Source organism: Brienomyrus brachyistius, chromosome 21 (genome assembly GCF_023856365.1).
Source record: "Brienomyrus brachyistius isolate T26 chromosome 21, BBRACH_0.4, whole genome shotgun sequence".
NCBI classification, from domain to species: domain Eukaryota; kingdom Metazoa; phylum Chordata; class Actinopteri; order Osteoglossiformes; family Mormyridae; genus Brienomyrus; species Brienomyrus brachyistius.
The window spans coordinates 15570472-15586084 of NC_064553.1; the positions used below are offsets into that span (position 1 = coordinate 15570472).

At 40.8% G+C, this 15613-nt stretch overlaps 2 protein-coding genes across 5 annotated transcripts in view; both read left to right on the top strand.

Moving 5' to 3' along the window:
* The window catches only part of LOC125716675 (uncharacterized protein C22orf31-like), a 39671-nt gene that overhangs the window by 16238 nt on the left and 7820 nt on the right, over positions 1-15613 (top strand). The window lies entirely within an intron of this gene.
* Positions 7943-15613, top strand: part of LOC125716670 (uncharacterized protein C22orf31-like) — a 60839-nt gene continuing 53168 nt past the window's right edge. For 2 of the 4 annotated variants that reach the window (XM_048989244.1, XM_048989242.1), the window contains exons 1-2: positions 7943-8774; positions 8869-9406. In XM_048989244.1, coding sequence (XP_048845201.1) covers positions 8763-8774; positions 8869-9342 — 486 coding nt within the window. In that variant the 5' untranslated portion in view covers positions 7943-8762 and the 3' untranslated portion in view covers positions 9343-9406. Of the gene's footprint in view, positions 8775-8868; positions 9587-15613 lie in introns of those variants that run through there. The other 2 variants (XM_048989243.1, XM_048989245.1) reach the window with 2 other exon arrangements.

A 15613-nucleotide genomic window follows, 5' to 3' on the forward strand; every position in this document is an offset into this window, starting at 1 on the left:
ATGCAGAGAGCACTCACAATACTGTATATTATAGGAAAATAGTCATGAAGAATTATTAACTAGAAACCCCACTGCTTGTATGTGCTTCCCCATTGGCCTGGAGATCGAAGTGGGTCACAGGGCTCTCTGTCTCAAAGCTGTGTGGGGGAGACTGCCCTCTCCCCCGCTGGATGATAGCAAAGTGGAAACTGGAATTGACTATAGTTATAGTTATAGCACAGCATTCCTTGTCTGCAATCGCGTCTCGGGTCGCCTTTCTGAGGTGACAGACTGATCCCCCGCAACCTTAGTCGAGCTGTGAAAGGGACGGTGTAAAACGCTTAAGGTGAAAAAGCTTAAAATCTGGCTGGAAGCAAACAGTGACCAATCACCACATTTCACTCAGACATATCCAGTCATAAAGACTTTCATCTGGCAAAAAATCAAAACCGAAATGCTAGGAACATGTACTTCACCTCATGTCCGGCATTTCCATCTCCATTGAGGCCCATTAGAAGGAAAGGTTTAATGTGGGTTAATGTTCCTAAACTGCAATCTATATTAGAGAGGGATGGAATACCGCTTCCATCAAATTGACAGGTCAGGTCAAAAGGTCACTTGTGGGCGGGGCTTGTGTAGGCGGGGCTTGGTTGTGGTGGTACGATGTGACGTCACGGGAGTTGGATTTATTTATTAATTATTTATTAAATTATTTATTTTAAATTATTATTTATTATTATTATAAATTATTTATTTTAAATGATTTATTTAATTATTATTTTATTTTTAAATTATATTGAGGAGAGTGCTATATTGAGGAGAGTGCTTATGAGTGTGTGTGTTATTTTAATAAGTTATTATTTTGTCGGGCACAGCCGGGGCCGAGCGGGGGTGGGTTACCTGATGGAGCGTGAGCGTACGCCGTGTCTGGTGTTACGGTACCGCGGTAAGGTCCCGGGCTTTGGAGAATCAGCAAAGGCCTTAGAACCCTGTGTCTGGTGCGGTACTGCGCTAAGGTCCCCGCGGGCTCGGATAATCCTCGGAGAGAGCGATGCCGGAGAGCTGAGAGCCGTGCCCCTGCGCGAGTCTGTGAGAAACTCTGAGAGACTGAGACTCTGGGAGAAAATGATAAAGTTGGAGCAAAGAATGAGAGGAGGAGGAGGTGGAGGGTCTGTCGTCCAATAAAAACGCTTGGCGGTAGTTTTGACAATGTATGTGTGTTTCTTCCTCACGCAGGCGTCTGTATTACATCAGCGTATGGTGCCACACTTTTGAAGGCCGTCTCTAACGAGTTGGGCCATACATGCACCCCCAGTAAAATCAGTTTGAAGCTTTGTTTTCCATATATGACCTCGCACAAGTACAGATATGAGTGCACCTGGTTAATTGCAATTAAATAATCTAGTAAAGACACGTAAGCGTATTACATCAGCGTATGGGGCCATACTTTTGAAGGTCGTCTCTAACGACTCGGGCCATACATCAAGTTGGATACCTTGGCTCCCAGTAAATCCTGTTTTTCATACATGACAGTACAGATATGGGTTAACAGAGAAACGATATGACTGCACCCGGTTGATATTGCGGCGAGCGGGGGGGCCTATTCCTCCTAGGGCAGAGGCACAAGTATCTTCGAGGTCTTACCCTTCCTGCCAGCCAAAGAGCCACAAGTTTCATCCAGGCCTTACCCGGTGAGTATATTATTTCTTTTATTCGCGTGATAAAAATGCTAATTAATTAAATCAAATTAAATTAACATTCTAATAATAGGTATTCTCTGTTTATTCTATGTACAAGAGAGAGACTGCGCTGACCGGTCAAGAGAAAATCTACAAGAGACCTGAATCAGCAGTGTTATAAAGCACATAGCCAACGCTAATTAATAAAGAATTTAAGCATAATAGCCCAGACGTACCATGGCCTATAGCTGGTAGAAATGGAGCTATCCTACGGCCTACAAGATAAAAGCATATGGCACCAAATTGGAATCAGTAGTCTTTAAAAGAATAAATGGACTAGCAACTGTCTCTGGGGGAGCACCCCCGGTTAGGTACTATTAAGCAACATTTAGTGACATGCATCAAAACACATTTTTAAAAACTTTGACAGAATAAAGTCTTAGTTATTTTAATAAATATGTTTTTCAGTAAATGTTTATTCACGCGCATGCGGACAAACACACACCCCGGAGGTCAAACTAAAAAAAAGTTGATACAAACTACAGTTGTATCGGACACGCACACAAAAACACAAAAGAGTTTGCTCAATCAAAAAAACACCAAACATATATAGTTCATGTTTTTTATTAAAATGTATAAGGATTGTTTTGTTATAGCGAAATTTTAAATTAATATGAGTGGGATATAAGTCATTTAGGCAACAGGATTTGAGGAAGAACCTAAATAGCAGCTAGAAATGACCGACCAGGCAGGCAGAAGTCTGCTTTTCTTATCTCACAAGTCATGGAAGGGTGGGAGGGGGGCCACATAAGTGTGGGGTAGGAACTGTGGAATCAGGCAGGGGTGCAAGAATTTAGGATTTAGTCTTGTTATTTTAAAGAAGGTGTACATGATTATTTAATTATATTTAATAGGAACCAGTAAGCTGCATTTAGCACCATGCTGCAAATACACATTAAAAAAACTTTAAAGAATAAGGTCTTAGTTATTTTAATAAAGACATCCTACAAGGTGCCCACGGCCCCAGCTTATATAATCTACAAGCTTGATCTGAGATGCTTGCTGGAGTACAATGCTAAGTTGACAACGGTAACGGAGCTGCAGACTGTTTGATAGTTAATGAAACATAGTTCAAATTCAACAGTGTCAGCAATCATCCACTATGCAGGGAGACTACAGATCACTATAACGACCCCATTTATCTGCTGGTATTATTTAAAAATTGTTTTGACAGAATAAAGCCTTAGTTATTTTAATAAATATGTTTTTTCAGTAAATGTATATTCATGCTCATGTGCACCAACACACAAACACACACACACACACACACCGGTGGTCAGGGGCTTTAAAGTTTAACTTTAGGTCTGTGAAAGTATAGGACCGCGATGTGTATACAGACCCCAAAACATACTAACTTAGTCGTTCATGAGTCTTATTGTGAAAAACCACACAAAATAGACTTGTAAATTTTAAAGAAAAGACATTAACAGCTTTTGTTAATGTTTAAATGTATAAACACTTTAGATGTGTTTGTTAAACAGTCAAACAAAAATGTGTTATTTTAAAGTAGTATAAAATATAACCTTAACTTTGGACGCAAGATGAACAACCTACACACACACACACACAGAGCAAAACCCCAAGCATGCGCACAAGCGCACAACCAAAGGTTGGGAAGTGTGCTTTCCTTATCTCACAAGTCATGGAAGGGTGGGAGGGGGGGGGGGCACATAAGTGGGGGGTAGGAACTGTGGAATCAGGCAGGGGTGCAAGAATTTAGGATATAGTCTTGTTATTTTAAAGAAGGTGTACATGATTATTTAATTACATTTAATAGCAACCAGTAAGCTGCATTTACACATTAAATGCAAATACACATTAAAAACTTTAAAGAATGGTAATATATCTTGACCATAGTTTTTAGTTACACAAATGTTTTAAAATGTGACATGAAAGTTTTTCAGATATACAGATATTTTAAAACGTAACAAAGTTTTTCAAAGTAAGATGTACAAATGTTTTAAAATATGGGAAGTGTGCTTTCCTTATATCACAAGTCATGGAAGGGTGGGAGGGGGGCCACATAAGTGGGGGGTAGGAACTGTGGAATCAGGCAAGGGTGTAAGAATTTAGGATATAGTCTTGTTATTTTAAAGAAGGTGTACATGCTTATTTAATTACATTTAATAGCAACCAGTAAGCTGCATTTACACATTAAATGCAAATACACATTAAAAACTTTAAAGAATGGTAATATATCTTGACCATAGTTTTTAGTTACACAAATATTTTAAGACGTAACATGAAAGTTTTTCAAAGTAAGATGTACAAATGTTTAAAATCTGACATGAAATTTTTTTTAGGTAAGATGTACAAATGTTTTAAAATGTGACATGAAAGTTTTTCAAAGTAAGATGTACAGATGTTTTAAGACGTAACATGAACGTTTTTCAAAGTAAGATGTACAGATGTTTTAAGATGTAAGATGTTTGGGGTGTGTTAAGTTCCACTCTAGTTCCACTCCAAAAGGACACACCGGGACAACTCTTGATTCACCTTTCGTTGAGTTTTATTTACCAACTTAGTCTTGTTGGTTTCAAGTTAATCAACCAATGTTTGAACCGTCAGGTTGATAACCTACAAAGCACAGACACAGAGGTTCACCATGTCATTCTGTAAGATGTTAAAACAATACATGAGATTTTTAGATTATATTAATTAAATTAAGGTAAACAAATGAATCATTCTAAGTATTTCAAATGAATTAATAAAATTAATCTAGTGAATTAAGTTAAATCAAATAATAAATTCCATTAAATGCTCGCTTCAAACAACAGAACAGTTAAACATCAAATGTAATAAAGACAATCAAACGTCAAACAGACAATTAAATCAAAATGAAAGCTTTTGCATTTTAGTTCTTTTTAACTAATATAACCTAATAACATTTACCAACCATTGGTGTCTTTGGAGTAAACTCTTGAGTAGAGCTTGCTGTGCTGTTCCTTGGCTTGTTTGAAGACTGAGCTACCATTCCTGTTCAGGTGTTTTCATTTGTGATCAGCAGCCATTTTGCTGATGCATTATGGGAAATGTAGTTCTCAACGGTGGTGGCAACCTTAGACCTACTACTGTTCACTTATAACCCAACAGGGTGTTTTACAAAAACATTCTGTTATTTGTTTGCAGCACAAACGTATTTTTAAAATGTACAAAGTTTTATGCATTCATTTTGTGAATTAGTTTTGAAATCTAATATGAACATGGCTTTTATTTTACAAAAGCAAAGTTGTAAAAATTTTGTAGGGTTTTTATCAAAGGAGATTTTGTTAATGTAACATAAAGTTTTTTTATTTTCAAAGTTGCACAAGTGTTTCAAAATGTATCATGTACTCGTGTGTTGTATTTTTCAAGCTTGTACAAAAATGTTTATGTACATTTATCAAATGAGTTTTTAAAATGTACCATGACCGTGTGTTTTATTATTCAAAATAAAAGTTGTACATATGTTTTGTTATATGTATGCACCACGGTTGTGTTTTTAAAATGTACTAATTTTGTGAGGTGGTGGGAATAAAGCGTATTTAAAGGGGTACCTCTCATGGAATCTACCAATCTTTACCAGCTGATGAACCCCGAGCCACACGGGGACTGGGGGTTTTAACCGTGAGACTCGACACCTAGGCATTAGATCCTTATGTCAGCAATGGTCCCCATGCATGTACCCAGTGTAGGGTCAGGTCCAGAGAAAGCTGTAACTACGAGTGCACCTGGTTAACAGCATTTAATTTATAACAGTACGAGCTAGAAAAATGCATTTAGCAGTCGCATTAAAACACGTTAAAGACTTTAAAGAATAAAGCCTTAGTTATTTTTTAATAAAGATGGCTTTTCAGTAAATGTTGGCTTTCCTACAAGGTGACCCCCGAGGCCTATGCTTATAGCATCCGGGTGCCTGATTTGAGATGCTTACTGAGGATGCCATGTTAACACCAGTAACTGAGCTGCACCATGTGTCACACTTAATGAAACTTAGTCCTAATTCAACAGAACCAGTCGTCATCCACTTTGCAGTGAGATTTCTGAGCGAAAAGTGAGCGAAGTTTCATTTTCTTACTTTACCACCTATCGGTTAGTAAGGGAAATGGAGACGGTAATATGTCGGACACGTCAATGGCACTGAGCGCGAGGGAGTGTGCGGTGTGGCGCGAGCCGCTAGCTGATGTAACGCTGCGAACAGTGGGGCTCTTACGTTTCTAAGATGCGGCTAACTATCCCCGAGACACTTTAGCCAGGTTCGTGTATATTTGCTCTTAATGCTGCGGTCAACGCCAGGAGGGAGCTGGCTAGCAATACCATCTTTAGCTGGTCTTAAAGCTTGCTGTATTTTTCATTCAGTACATACACGGTTTAGAAGAAAACCTAATCGACATTTAAATAAATAAAAAATAAACATACAAAACTATTGAAATCCACCAGAAGCATGTGCATATTTTTCTGGTTTGCATGTTATGTGTGGTTGTCTAAGCACCGTCGGGCCTAGTGTTTGATAGGTGATGGAGAAGCATACGGTCGTAAACTGCATGCGCTTATGCCAACAGGTGTTTAACATACAAACATAGACGCTTTCTTTAACGTGAAACATTTAAAGGCTCATTCTGTTTTGTCGACATTCTTAATTTTATTCAAGTAGCCTCTAATCACCTTACACTTGTTCTATTTTACTGTAGAGTATTTTAAAACAATGTCACTGTAATGTCACCACATGTCAAAGCTAACAAGGTAACATGATTGTATCGGCGGAACAAAAAGCCGTCGCCTGGATATGTATAGACAGATCATGTATTGCTCAGCAAATCGACCGCATTATGAAATCTATTTGTATTTAGACAAATATATTGGGAATGAAGTGTCGCATTTTAAGAGGCAGACATTGAGGCCGAATTTAAGTTGGTCACAAATGTATTTTTCTTCTGCAGCTAGAAGCGTCATCTGAGCCTGATTTTAACTGGCATGTCGGTGTGGGATTCTTATAGTAGAAGTTATGTGAATTGCGGTACTCTGAAATTAAGTGATATGTGTATTAGAATCGTGAAGTGTCATCTTCCTTTTGTTTTAGGTTCCCCCTGGGCATTTTTATGAACTGTATTGCAATATCAGACAGTGTGTCATGAATTTCTGAAGGCATGTTATATATGACCGTTTCTTGGATACGTCTCTTGTACAGTAGTTGCAGTTTGTCAGGACAAGACTGTTTGCCTAATGTGACATGGTGAACAAGTCCTGTGATTAAAGCATGTCTGCTGCTTAAAACATTGTGTTGTATGCTGAAGGTTTCTTGCCGGTACACGTTGAATTACCGTTCCATTAGAATATTCAAGTGTTATTTTTAAATCATTTAATGAAATAGGTATTTATCTCATCATTGATGATGACTGTGGTCCACCTGTATGACAAGTAACCTGTCCCGGACAGAGGTTTCTTCAAGGCCTGTTGTAGGAACCCCATGGTGTAGCATTATGAGAAAGTATACAGGGAGTAGTACAAATGAGCAGTCGCCCTGCCCCTCTTTTACTCATTTTGGATGCTTAAATTACTAAATTGTGTCTTTAATGCTATTCTGTATGATTCTATGGTCTGAGTGAGTCTCCAGTACTACATGAATGGTAAACTTAAAAACTCTACTTCTCTTAGCTTAATAATATTTTCTTTCTTGAGTTGAATTAGTTTGTGTCTAATTTTCATTTTATTGATTTTCTGCACACTTGGATTATTTATTTGCCCCCCTTGTCTTAAAGGCTAGAGGGGGTCTGTGCTTGTGACCTGGCAATTATTTTCGGTGTTTGTCACTAAACTTGCAATATAAAATTTGAAGACAGGTCTGTGACCTGTGCTTGCAACAAAAAACGTCTAAGTGGTAGTAGGCGAAGCACAGCGCTGCCTATACTTTCTGAAAAGGCTAATCTTTTATGGCACAGGCAGGAAAAAGGTGATGATCCACTAGCAGCTCCAAGACGAAAATGGGGTTTATTAAAGAAAAACAGAGCACCCTGGGGTAAAATACTAAGCAAAAAGACCGCGAGGGGTCCGAAACAAGCTGGGAGAAATAAGAATGAACTAAAGAAATCATTAAGTAACACAACTAAGGAACTGGGCTAAACAGAGAGCAGGACTAAAAAAACTCTGAAAGTCAGATATGCATCCAGTACACATTGTTAACAGCATTACAATTGCAATTTTAGTTCTCAAAAGAACCCGGAATTTAAAAAGCTTCCGAAAAAATGAAAATAATGAAAACTGTGGTTAAACTGGCCACACAGACACTCCTGAACTATAGTGTTACAAATATGAGTGGTGTGGACATTTACTAATATGTTCTAGAAGAGTGGCACAGTGGACACTGGCACCGATGCCTCATACCTCCAGGGCTGGGGGGGGAGGGGGGTGCATGATCTCACCATATTAGATAGGAATCCCATAACTACTCTGGTCATGCAGTTTAGCTGAGTGACACCATTTATATGCCTACAATGTATGACTGGGTATCTCCCCTGCGATGGCCTGGCCATCCCATCCAACGTTAGGGATGGGGTACAGCCTCATGCCCTGCGCTGCTCAGTATAGGCTCCAGGCCCACTGAGATCCTGACCAGAACAGGATGATGGAAGTTGGGTTCTTCCAGAAGAGCTACTTGCTCTTTATTCATACTGTGGTAATGTGCAGTACAAATGGCAGACTGACCAAATAGAACATCTGTACAGGTTTTACATGTAAAAATCTGAAGGTCATTCCTGCCAGCTAGAAATATCAATGACATCCTCCACAGCCAGGCTAGATATTTATTATACTATTTATTATACCATTTACCAGCACATCAGTTGAGTTTAAGCTGTTCATACAAAGATTTGTTGTTTACTTTGGGAATCCATGGTGCCCAGCATCTTAAATCATCGCAAATATTCTGCAGTGTTATCACCAGCATTTTACAAAGTTTGAATCATAACAGCAGACAGACAGACTCCTGACCATTCTGCGATCAAGACCGATTTTCAACTCCTGCTGAACTACTACGTTGTCTTCAGATTATTTTGGATTGAAATCCACATGATGGAGGAGGTAAGTTTGAAGTTAATATTTTTGTAACTTCTCTGGTTAAAATATCCATCAAATATATCATGCATTAATTTCAATATTGTTTCCAAAATGCGAGTCTCAGGTTACACTGATTCAAGAGGCAGATCAGAGGCAGCAGAAGGCCCGGGACGAGCGTCGAGCCCTAAATGCAGCGGATCTCCCGGATCTCCAACCCTTACCCCCAAAGGATCCCACAGACCCAGCCTTGGAGGCTCTTTGGGAGGCCAGGAGGACAGAGCCGCTGAGGATCCACGGGCGCAGCGTGGAGGAGTACAGGGCGATGTACCGGCGGCTCGTGGAACCAAGGCTGCTCTACCCTTCTGGCCGACCTCGCCCCCACTCCCTCGATCTGGGGCGCAGGATAAAGCAGCGCCTGTGGGTTGCCGTCTCCTGCCCGAAATTCACCGAACAGGTGGGAGACAAAAATATAATTGACATCGCGGAGACCTCTGGCAACCCGGGGCTGAAGGGTTATGCCCCCCTGATCGAGGTCGATGTGTGGGACGAGCCCCCGGCCAAAGAGCCTCCAAAGAAGAGAGCGAGACATTAGTCCCTGCTCCATGTATATAATGTATATATGTAAATAAATGTAAATATGCATGTATTATACATAGGTTCAGTAAAAGTAAATATATATGGGTTAATTATAAGTAAATATATATGGGTTAAATATAAGTAAATATATATGTAATATATAGGTTAAATAAGTAAATATATGTAATATATATGGGTTAAATACAAGTAAATATATCTAATATATAGGTTAAATATAAGTAAATATATAATATATAGGTTAAGTATAAGTAAATAAATATAAATATATTTAAAATCAACTTTGTGTGCTCCTTTCTTCTTGTGTATAAGACCATGGTTTGACATGAGCTCATTTCAGTCATAACGCACGGATATTAATAAATGCTACTACTGCTGGTTGACACGTTTGTTAAATATCACATTTTATTGAGACAGTCTGTCTTTTCGGGACCGGAATTAGCACGCTAGCGGCTAATCGGCTGAATTTCTCTTTTTTTACTTTGGGCCTCAAGCTATCATAGCATTGTTTAAAATGAAGACGTTTATGTCGAAATATCTCTTTTAATCGACATGGATCATGTTTAACCCCAGATGGGTAACCCAGAACTCTGGTTTAGTTGGTAACCAAGCAGCTGTGTTAAACCAGGTAAACTGACGGAAACCTGCGATTTCCCGTCAAATGTACATTACAGTCTAGGTCAGTCAGTACCAAAAGTTGCTAACCTGAAGCTAACCTGGTCCCTGACTTGGCTAAACAACTTCAGGATAAACTTGTGGGTTCTGCTTTGGCCAAACACTTATCCGGTATTTTCTGTTCGGATGAAGCGCGGCTCGGATTTAACTGGTTTCTTTAAAATGGCGGATAAGGGCGCGCTGCCATGTTGGTTTAAAGTGAAACGTAACTTTGTTTGTTTGTTTTATTTATCTATTTATGCATTTTAGTGGAATGTAAGTAAAAAAATGTGCGGTATATTTTAGTGATGCCAAGAAGCCGCTTATTATAATGATATATTAAGAGTATAAAAACAAGACTCACGCATTAGACGTGAGGCTCAAGCTGGAAATCATACGGCAAATCTATATTGTTCCATTATAAACCTAAAATGAGCTACCTGAAAAGCGTTGGGACAGTCAGCAAACCCTACAGACTAGTTACGAGGTAATAAAACTGTTGCATGCATGTAAATGCGTGTGCAGACTGGTCTGGAATTGAAAATCACACTCGAGTTAGCAGTCCAAATTTTACACCCTTGCCTTTTTCATATTAAGGGCAATTTCAGTGTCTATGACATCCTTCGAGGACCATGCTAATTACTGCAGACACATCACATTAATCTTGCGCAATATTTTGTATCGATTCTCAAAAACCACAGACTGACCAGACACCGGACGTAGCGTACGACGCACCGCTAACGTTAGCATTAGAAAACCTAGCTGACCATAGCGTCTGTTATCAATGGCTGAGTCCGAAAGAGTTCGGGCTTCTCGCCGTATGTAGTTGAAATGTTGACAAATTTTTCCATGGACTTTTATTAGATTGTTTTACTGATATAGACAAATGTTAATTTCTTTATTACACAGAAAATAGCTGGTATTGGGTGTTACAGTTATAAATGTGAATCCCACTGTTCTGATAGCATAAAAAGAGAACTTGCGTGTGGTGGTGTGTTCTTTATACTATATGACAATTTTCTTAAACATTAGATATTAAAAAAACGGAATATGTCAACTTGCTTACAGTATTGCAGTGTTGTATATATGATGTACATAATACAGGGATGGTAAGAGTCCCCCATTCGCAACGGTGCACCGGAATAAGAGTTTATGATGGACTGCCTCATTTTATAAAGTGTACAACAGATACAATTTAGGATGAACTCGGGATGCATCGTTTCTAACATTTCTGTGTTGGTAAAATCAGATTTATTAATAATTAATAAGGCCTTTTTTCTAGAAATGTGACAAATCATTTTTGACCAGTAATTTTATATTTGACGAGTAATATATTTGACCAGTAATTTTTAGATTGATTCCCCCTTTCTGAACTGTTCTGTATCTGTACTGTATTGAATTGCATAGTGTCATATTCTTTGGCATCATATCGCATTGAATCACATTGTGTTCAATCAAATTGTGTTGAATTGCACTGCATCGCAATAGGGGTGAATCATGTCGTATCGCATTAGTTGCTTAATGTGTATCTAATGTATTGTATCGCTGGCAGTGTGGGTCACGTCAGCCTCAGTAATGGTGATGTATCAACTAATATGATATGGTGTGTGTGTGTGCGAGCGTGTGCGAGCGTGTGTACATGCTGGACCTCCTACTTGCTCTGGTCTTGGACTTCTAGTCGCAACTCCTGGCTTCTGTATGTCATGTAAATGTTACTGCCTGCTTCACATAGACTGAGCTGCTGATTCTATCAGTTGTACGTCTGGAGATGGTCACTGTGATCTACAGGCAAGTTGTGTGTCCCTTAGCCTCTGCGGGAGCTGCTCATTGGTAAACAGGTTTGTCGCAGGGCACAGGTTGTAGGTCACCTGGTGAGTTTGCTGCTCACGGGGATTTTGCTTCTGCCGCCGATGACAGGCCGTCGACACTCCCAGTGGCAAGGAGGACCCATCCATCCCTGGCAAAGACCATGGTGACATCCCCACCTTTGACGAGTGGAAGAAGAAGATGATGGAGAAGGAGAAAAGTGAGTCACCTTTCCTGATGGGGGCACCCTGATAGATGCAGATCTAACACACTGTGAGTTGTGCTGATGATGATGATGATGATGAGGAGGAGGAATGTGGGGTACAGAAGTCACACATGGTGAATTCAGATTTAATCTGTGAAGACTTGAGGTGAGAAGTCACCCTCACCCGTCAGGTGTTTGCCTTCTGTGAGGTCCGTCTCTTCCTCTGATAGGCCAGTCTGCCCACTCATCATCCTCCAATGGCAGCCCTGTCGTCATGAAGAAGGTGCAGAACTTTAATAACTATGCATCGGTGGAATGTGGAGCCAAAGTCCTGGCAGCGAACACTGAGGCCAAGGTACCATTGCTGACCTTCAGGAACCGTCTTAAGATTATAGTGCGTATGACTATGACTGTTTGTGTCTGCCATGCGATGGACTGGCATCCCATCCAGGATGACTCCCAGCCCTGTGCCCTGCGCACTCTGTGTTAGGAGAAAGCGCCGTAGCTTTCACTCCTACAATCTAGTTATGTTGGAGAAAGCGCCGTAGCTTTCACTCCTACAATCTCCTGTGTGAGGAAGCGCCGCAGCTTACTACTCACACACTTCCACTTCTAGGACCCAGGAATAATCGAGACAGCACACGTCTTTCTGTTTTACTTGCGCAAGGGTGCCCACTTCAGGTGCAACAGACAGTATCTGCGCCTCTGTTGAGTGTCACACCGGACAGTCCCTTGGCTTCTTTATTTATAGGGTAGGGGAGGGGTTACATGGGTCTTGTCTTTAACTAGTCAATGCTGTGTGAGGCCTCCGTGAAACAGGGTTAATACAAAGCATTACATATCTCAAGGTGGGCCCCCTGCTATGTTGACAGAATCTGTTTCCTTTCTCAAGGTCTCTTATTCCTGCGTCACAATCTGGTAGGCCCCTGTGAGGACATCTTGTCTGCAACCCTTTCTGGGCCATGGGTTAGTTGTTAAGGGTTGCACGTACACATATAGGAGGATAATAATATGATAAAATACACAGATACACTCTAACAGTCCCTCCTGTTTATCATGTTAATTATACATTTGCTGTGATATAAAAAGAGACAAGGGTGTAGCATCTCTAAACTTCGGGACTGGGCCATGCCGGTGAGGATTTCGGCCCGTCCGTCATGGTGCGTCATGCATCCACCCCTGCTCCTCTTCATCTGCATCTGTTTCCATGTTTTGGGTGAGGGACAAAAACATATTCTCCTGGGCTCGGAAAGCAGAGCTCAGGGCAGAATTAATCATTATACGAAAACAAGGTATCACTGTGATACAACAAGAGAAGAACATCACAAAGAATGCAAAAAATGGTATACTCAATTTGAGTAATATGGACCACCAAGCCCCGGTAGTGAACCAGGACATCCAATAGTCGTTCTGCGTCCTTGTGTCGGTGGTCATAGCAATTTACAAGTCCTTCAGCCTTTGCATTGCCTTAGTCATGTTGGGTGAATGCACATTGTCAGGAATGTATGTACAACAGGTTTGGTTCAACAATACGCACACTCCTCCCTGCGCTGCAGTGAGAAGATCTAGCGCCATGCGATTCTCTATCACCATTTGCCTTTGTAGCAGTTAGTCAGATTCTTATTGGATACCACATCATATACATATCGATACCAATAGTTCCGTAGGAATGGATGGGTTTCGTCTCCTTTTATGCTAGTGAGGTGCACTCCGTCCGGAGTCCACCTTTTCTTCTCCTGCACCTCAGTGTCTGGTACCAGCCATAGAATCAACATTACCATAAGACAGAAAAGACTTCCTAATATTCCCTTAGCCCACCATGGACACCCTACCAGAGCCATCCTAAAGGAGTACAGTTCAGCTGTTTTCTTCACCGGGTTGAGACAACGAAAACCTATTGTTTCTTCGTGCCTTTGTAGCGGACTTCCACTGTTACTCCGCGAATGAGGCGTCTGGTAAGGGCAGAATGAGCAGTGGGACACCAGGCATTTGGCAACTGTGATTGCATCGCAATGTTTTACTGGGTATATCTCCACCCACTTTGAAAAAGTGTCTATTATCACTAGGCAGTATTTCACTCCCTGTGACCATGTTAATTCCACAAAGTCCATATGTATTGCCTGAAACGGTTGTGTAGGGTTAGGGAATTGGCCTCGTTTGGGTCTTAGATTGCCCTGCGCATTATGTTTACAACATATAAGGCATGCTCTACAGTAGTTTTTTGCAAAATTGGAAAAATTTATAGTGTAAAAATGTTGTTGTATTATATGTACCATCCCTCCTGTTGAGACATGGGTTACCCCATGACTCACAACCGCAGCGGTTTTATACAGGCTGCAGGGTAAGATAGGTTTTCCGTCTAACTTGAATAGGTCTTTCTCTTGTGTGGCTCCTCGCGAAATCCACTTGTCTTTCTCTGACGTAGGAGCTTGTTGTTGTGCATCATATAGTACATCTTGTTCTATAAGGAATAACCCCTTCTCTGTTTTTTCTGGCGTTTGCTGGGCTGCTGCCTTTGCGGCTTGGTCAGCAAACGCATTGCCTTTCGTTTCCTCTGAATTATCAGTCTGGTGCGCTTTGCATTTACATAACGCGAGTGTCTTTGGTTTTTGTACAACGTCTAACAATCGAAGTAGAAGTGCTGCGTGTGTCAAGGTTGTTCCTTGAGAACTTTTAAACCCTCTGTTTTTCCACACTGCTGCGTGGTGGTGCACTGCAGAGAACACGTATTGACTGTCCGTATATATTGTAATCTCCTGTCCTTCATGTATTTCACAGGCTCTGATTACAGCATATAATTCTGCTGCTTGGGCTGAGCATGTGGATGGTAAGGCTCCTGCCTCTATTACTTTGTCTTTAGTCACAACTGCGTATCCAACCTTATTTTCCCCGTATCTGTCTTTGGCTGCAGAGCCATCGACAAATAAGGTTACGGCGCTTGGAATTGGAGTTAGTGCAATATCAGCGCGAGGTTTTGTCTGTTCCTGTATTTCAGTTTTGCATACGCCACTATTTGATCTCCTCGGGCTACGAATGTTGCTTCTGGTTTAGTTTATTTTTTTTATTTTTTTTTTTTAGCTTTCTGAGCGTGTTGGGCATACTCAACGGCTTGCTGCCCTGTACCTGTGTTTTGATGGACCCAGTATTTATCAATATACTTCTTTAATTCAGGTTTTAACCCTGCTAGGAAAGCCCGTTTTAATTGTTGTTGTTACACCCCGTTCTCGTCCTCCCCATGAGGAATCCCAGAGTTTGTCCTGAACAACGGGCGTACCCTGTCCAAGAAATCCTCTGGCTCTTCGCCTTCCTTTTGCATACATTGGGCTATTCTCCCATAATCAACTCGTCTTGTAAATGTTGTTTCTAGTCTCTGTCTCAAGTCGCCCAATGCTAGTTGTAATTGTGGGTCATCGTGACCGAGGGGCAAATTGTTTGCTCCTTGTCCAGTAAAGTCTCCAGCCACCCGGCCCCATTTATGATTAAGTAATTGTCTAAAACAGCGGAACAGCTCTCTTCCATTTAGGTGAAAACTGACCTGCAACTCAGTCATGGCGGACCAGAATTCAGGTACTCCATCCTCTATGGGTGGAATGCCTTTTAGGGC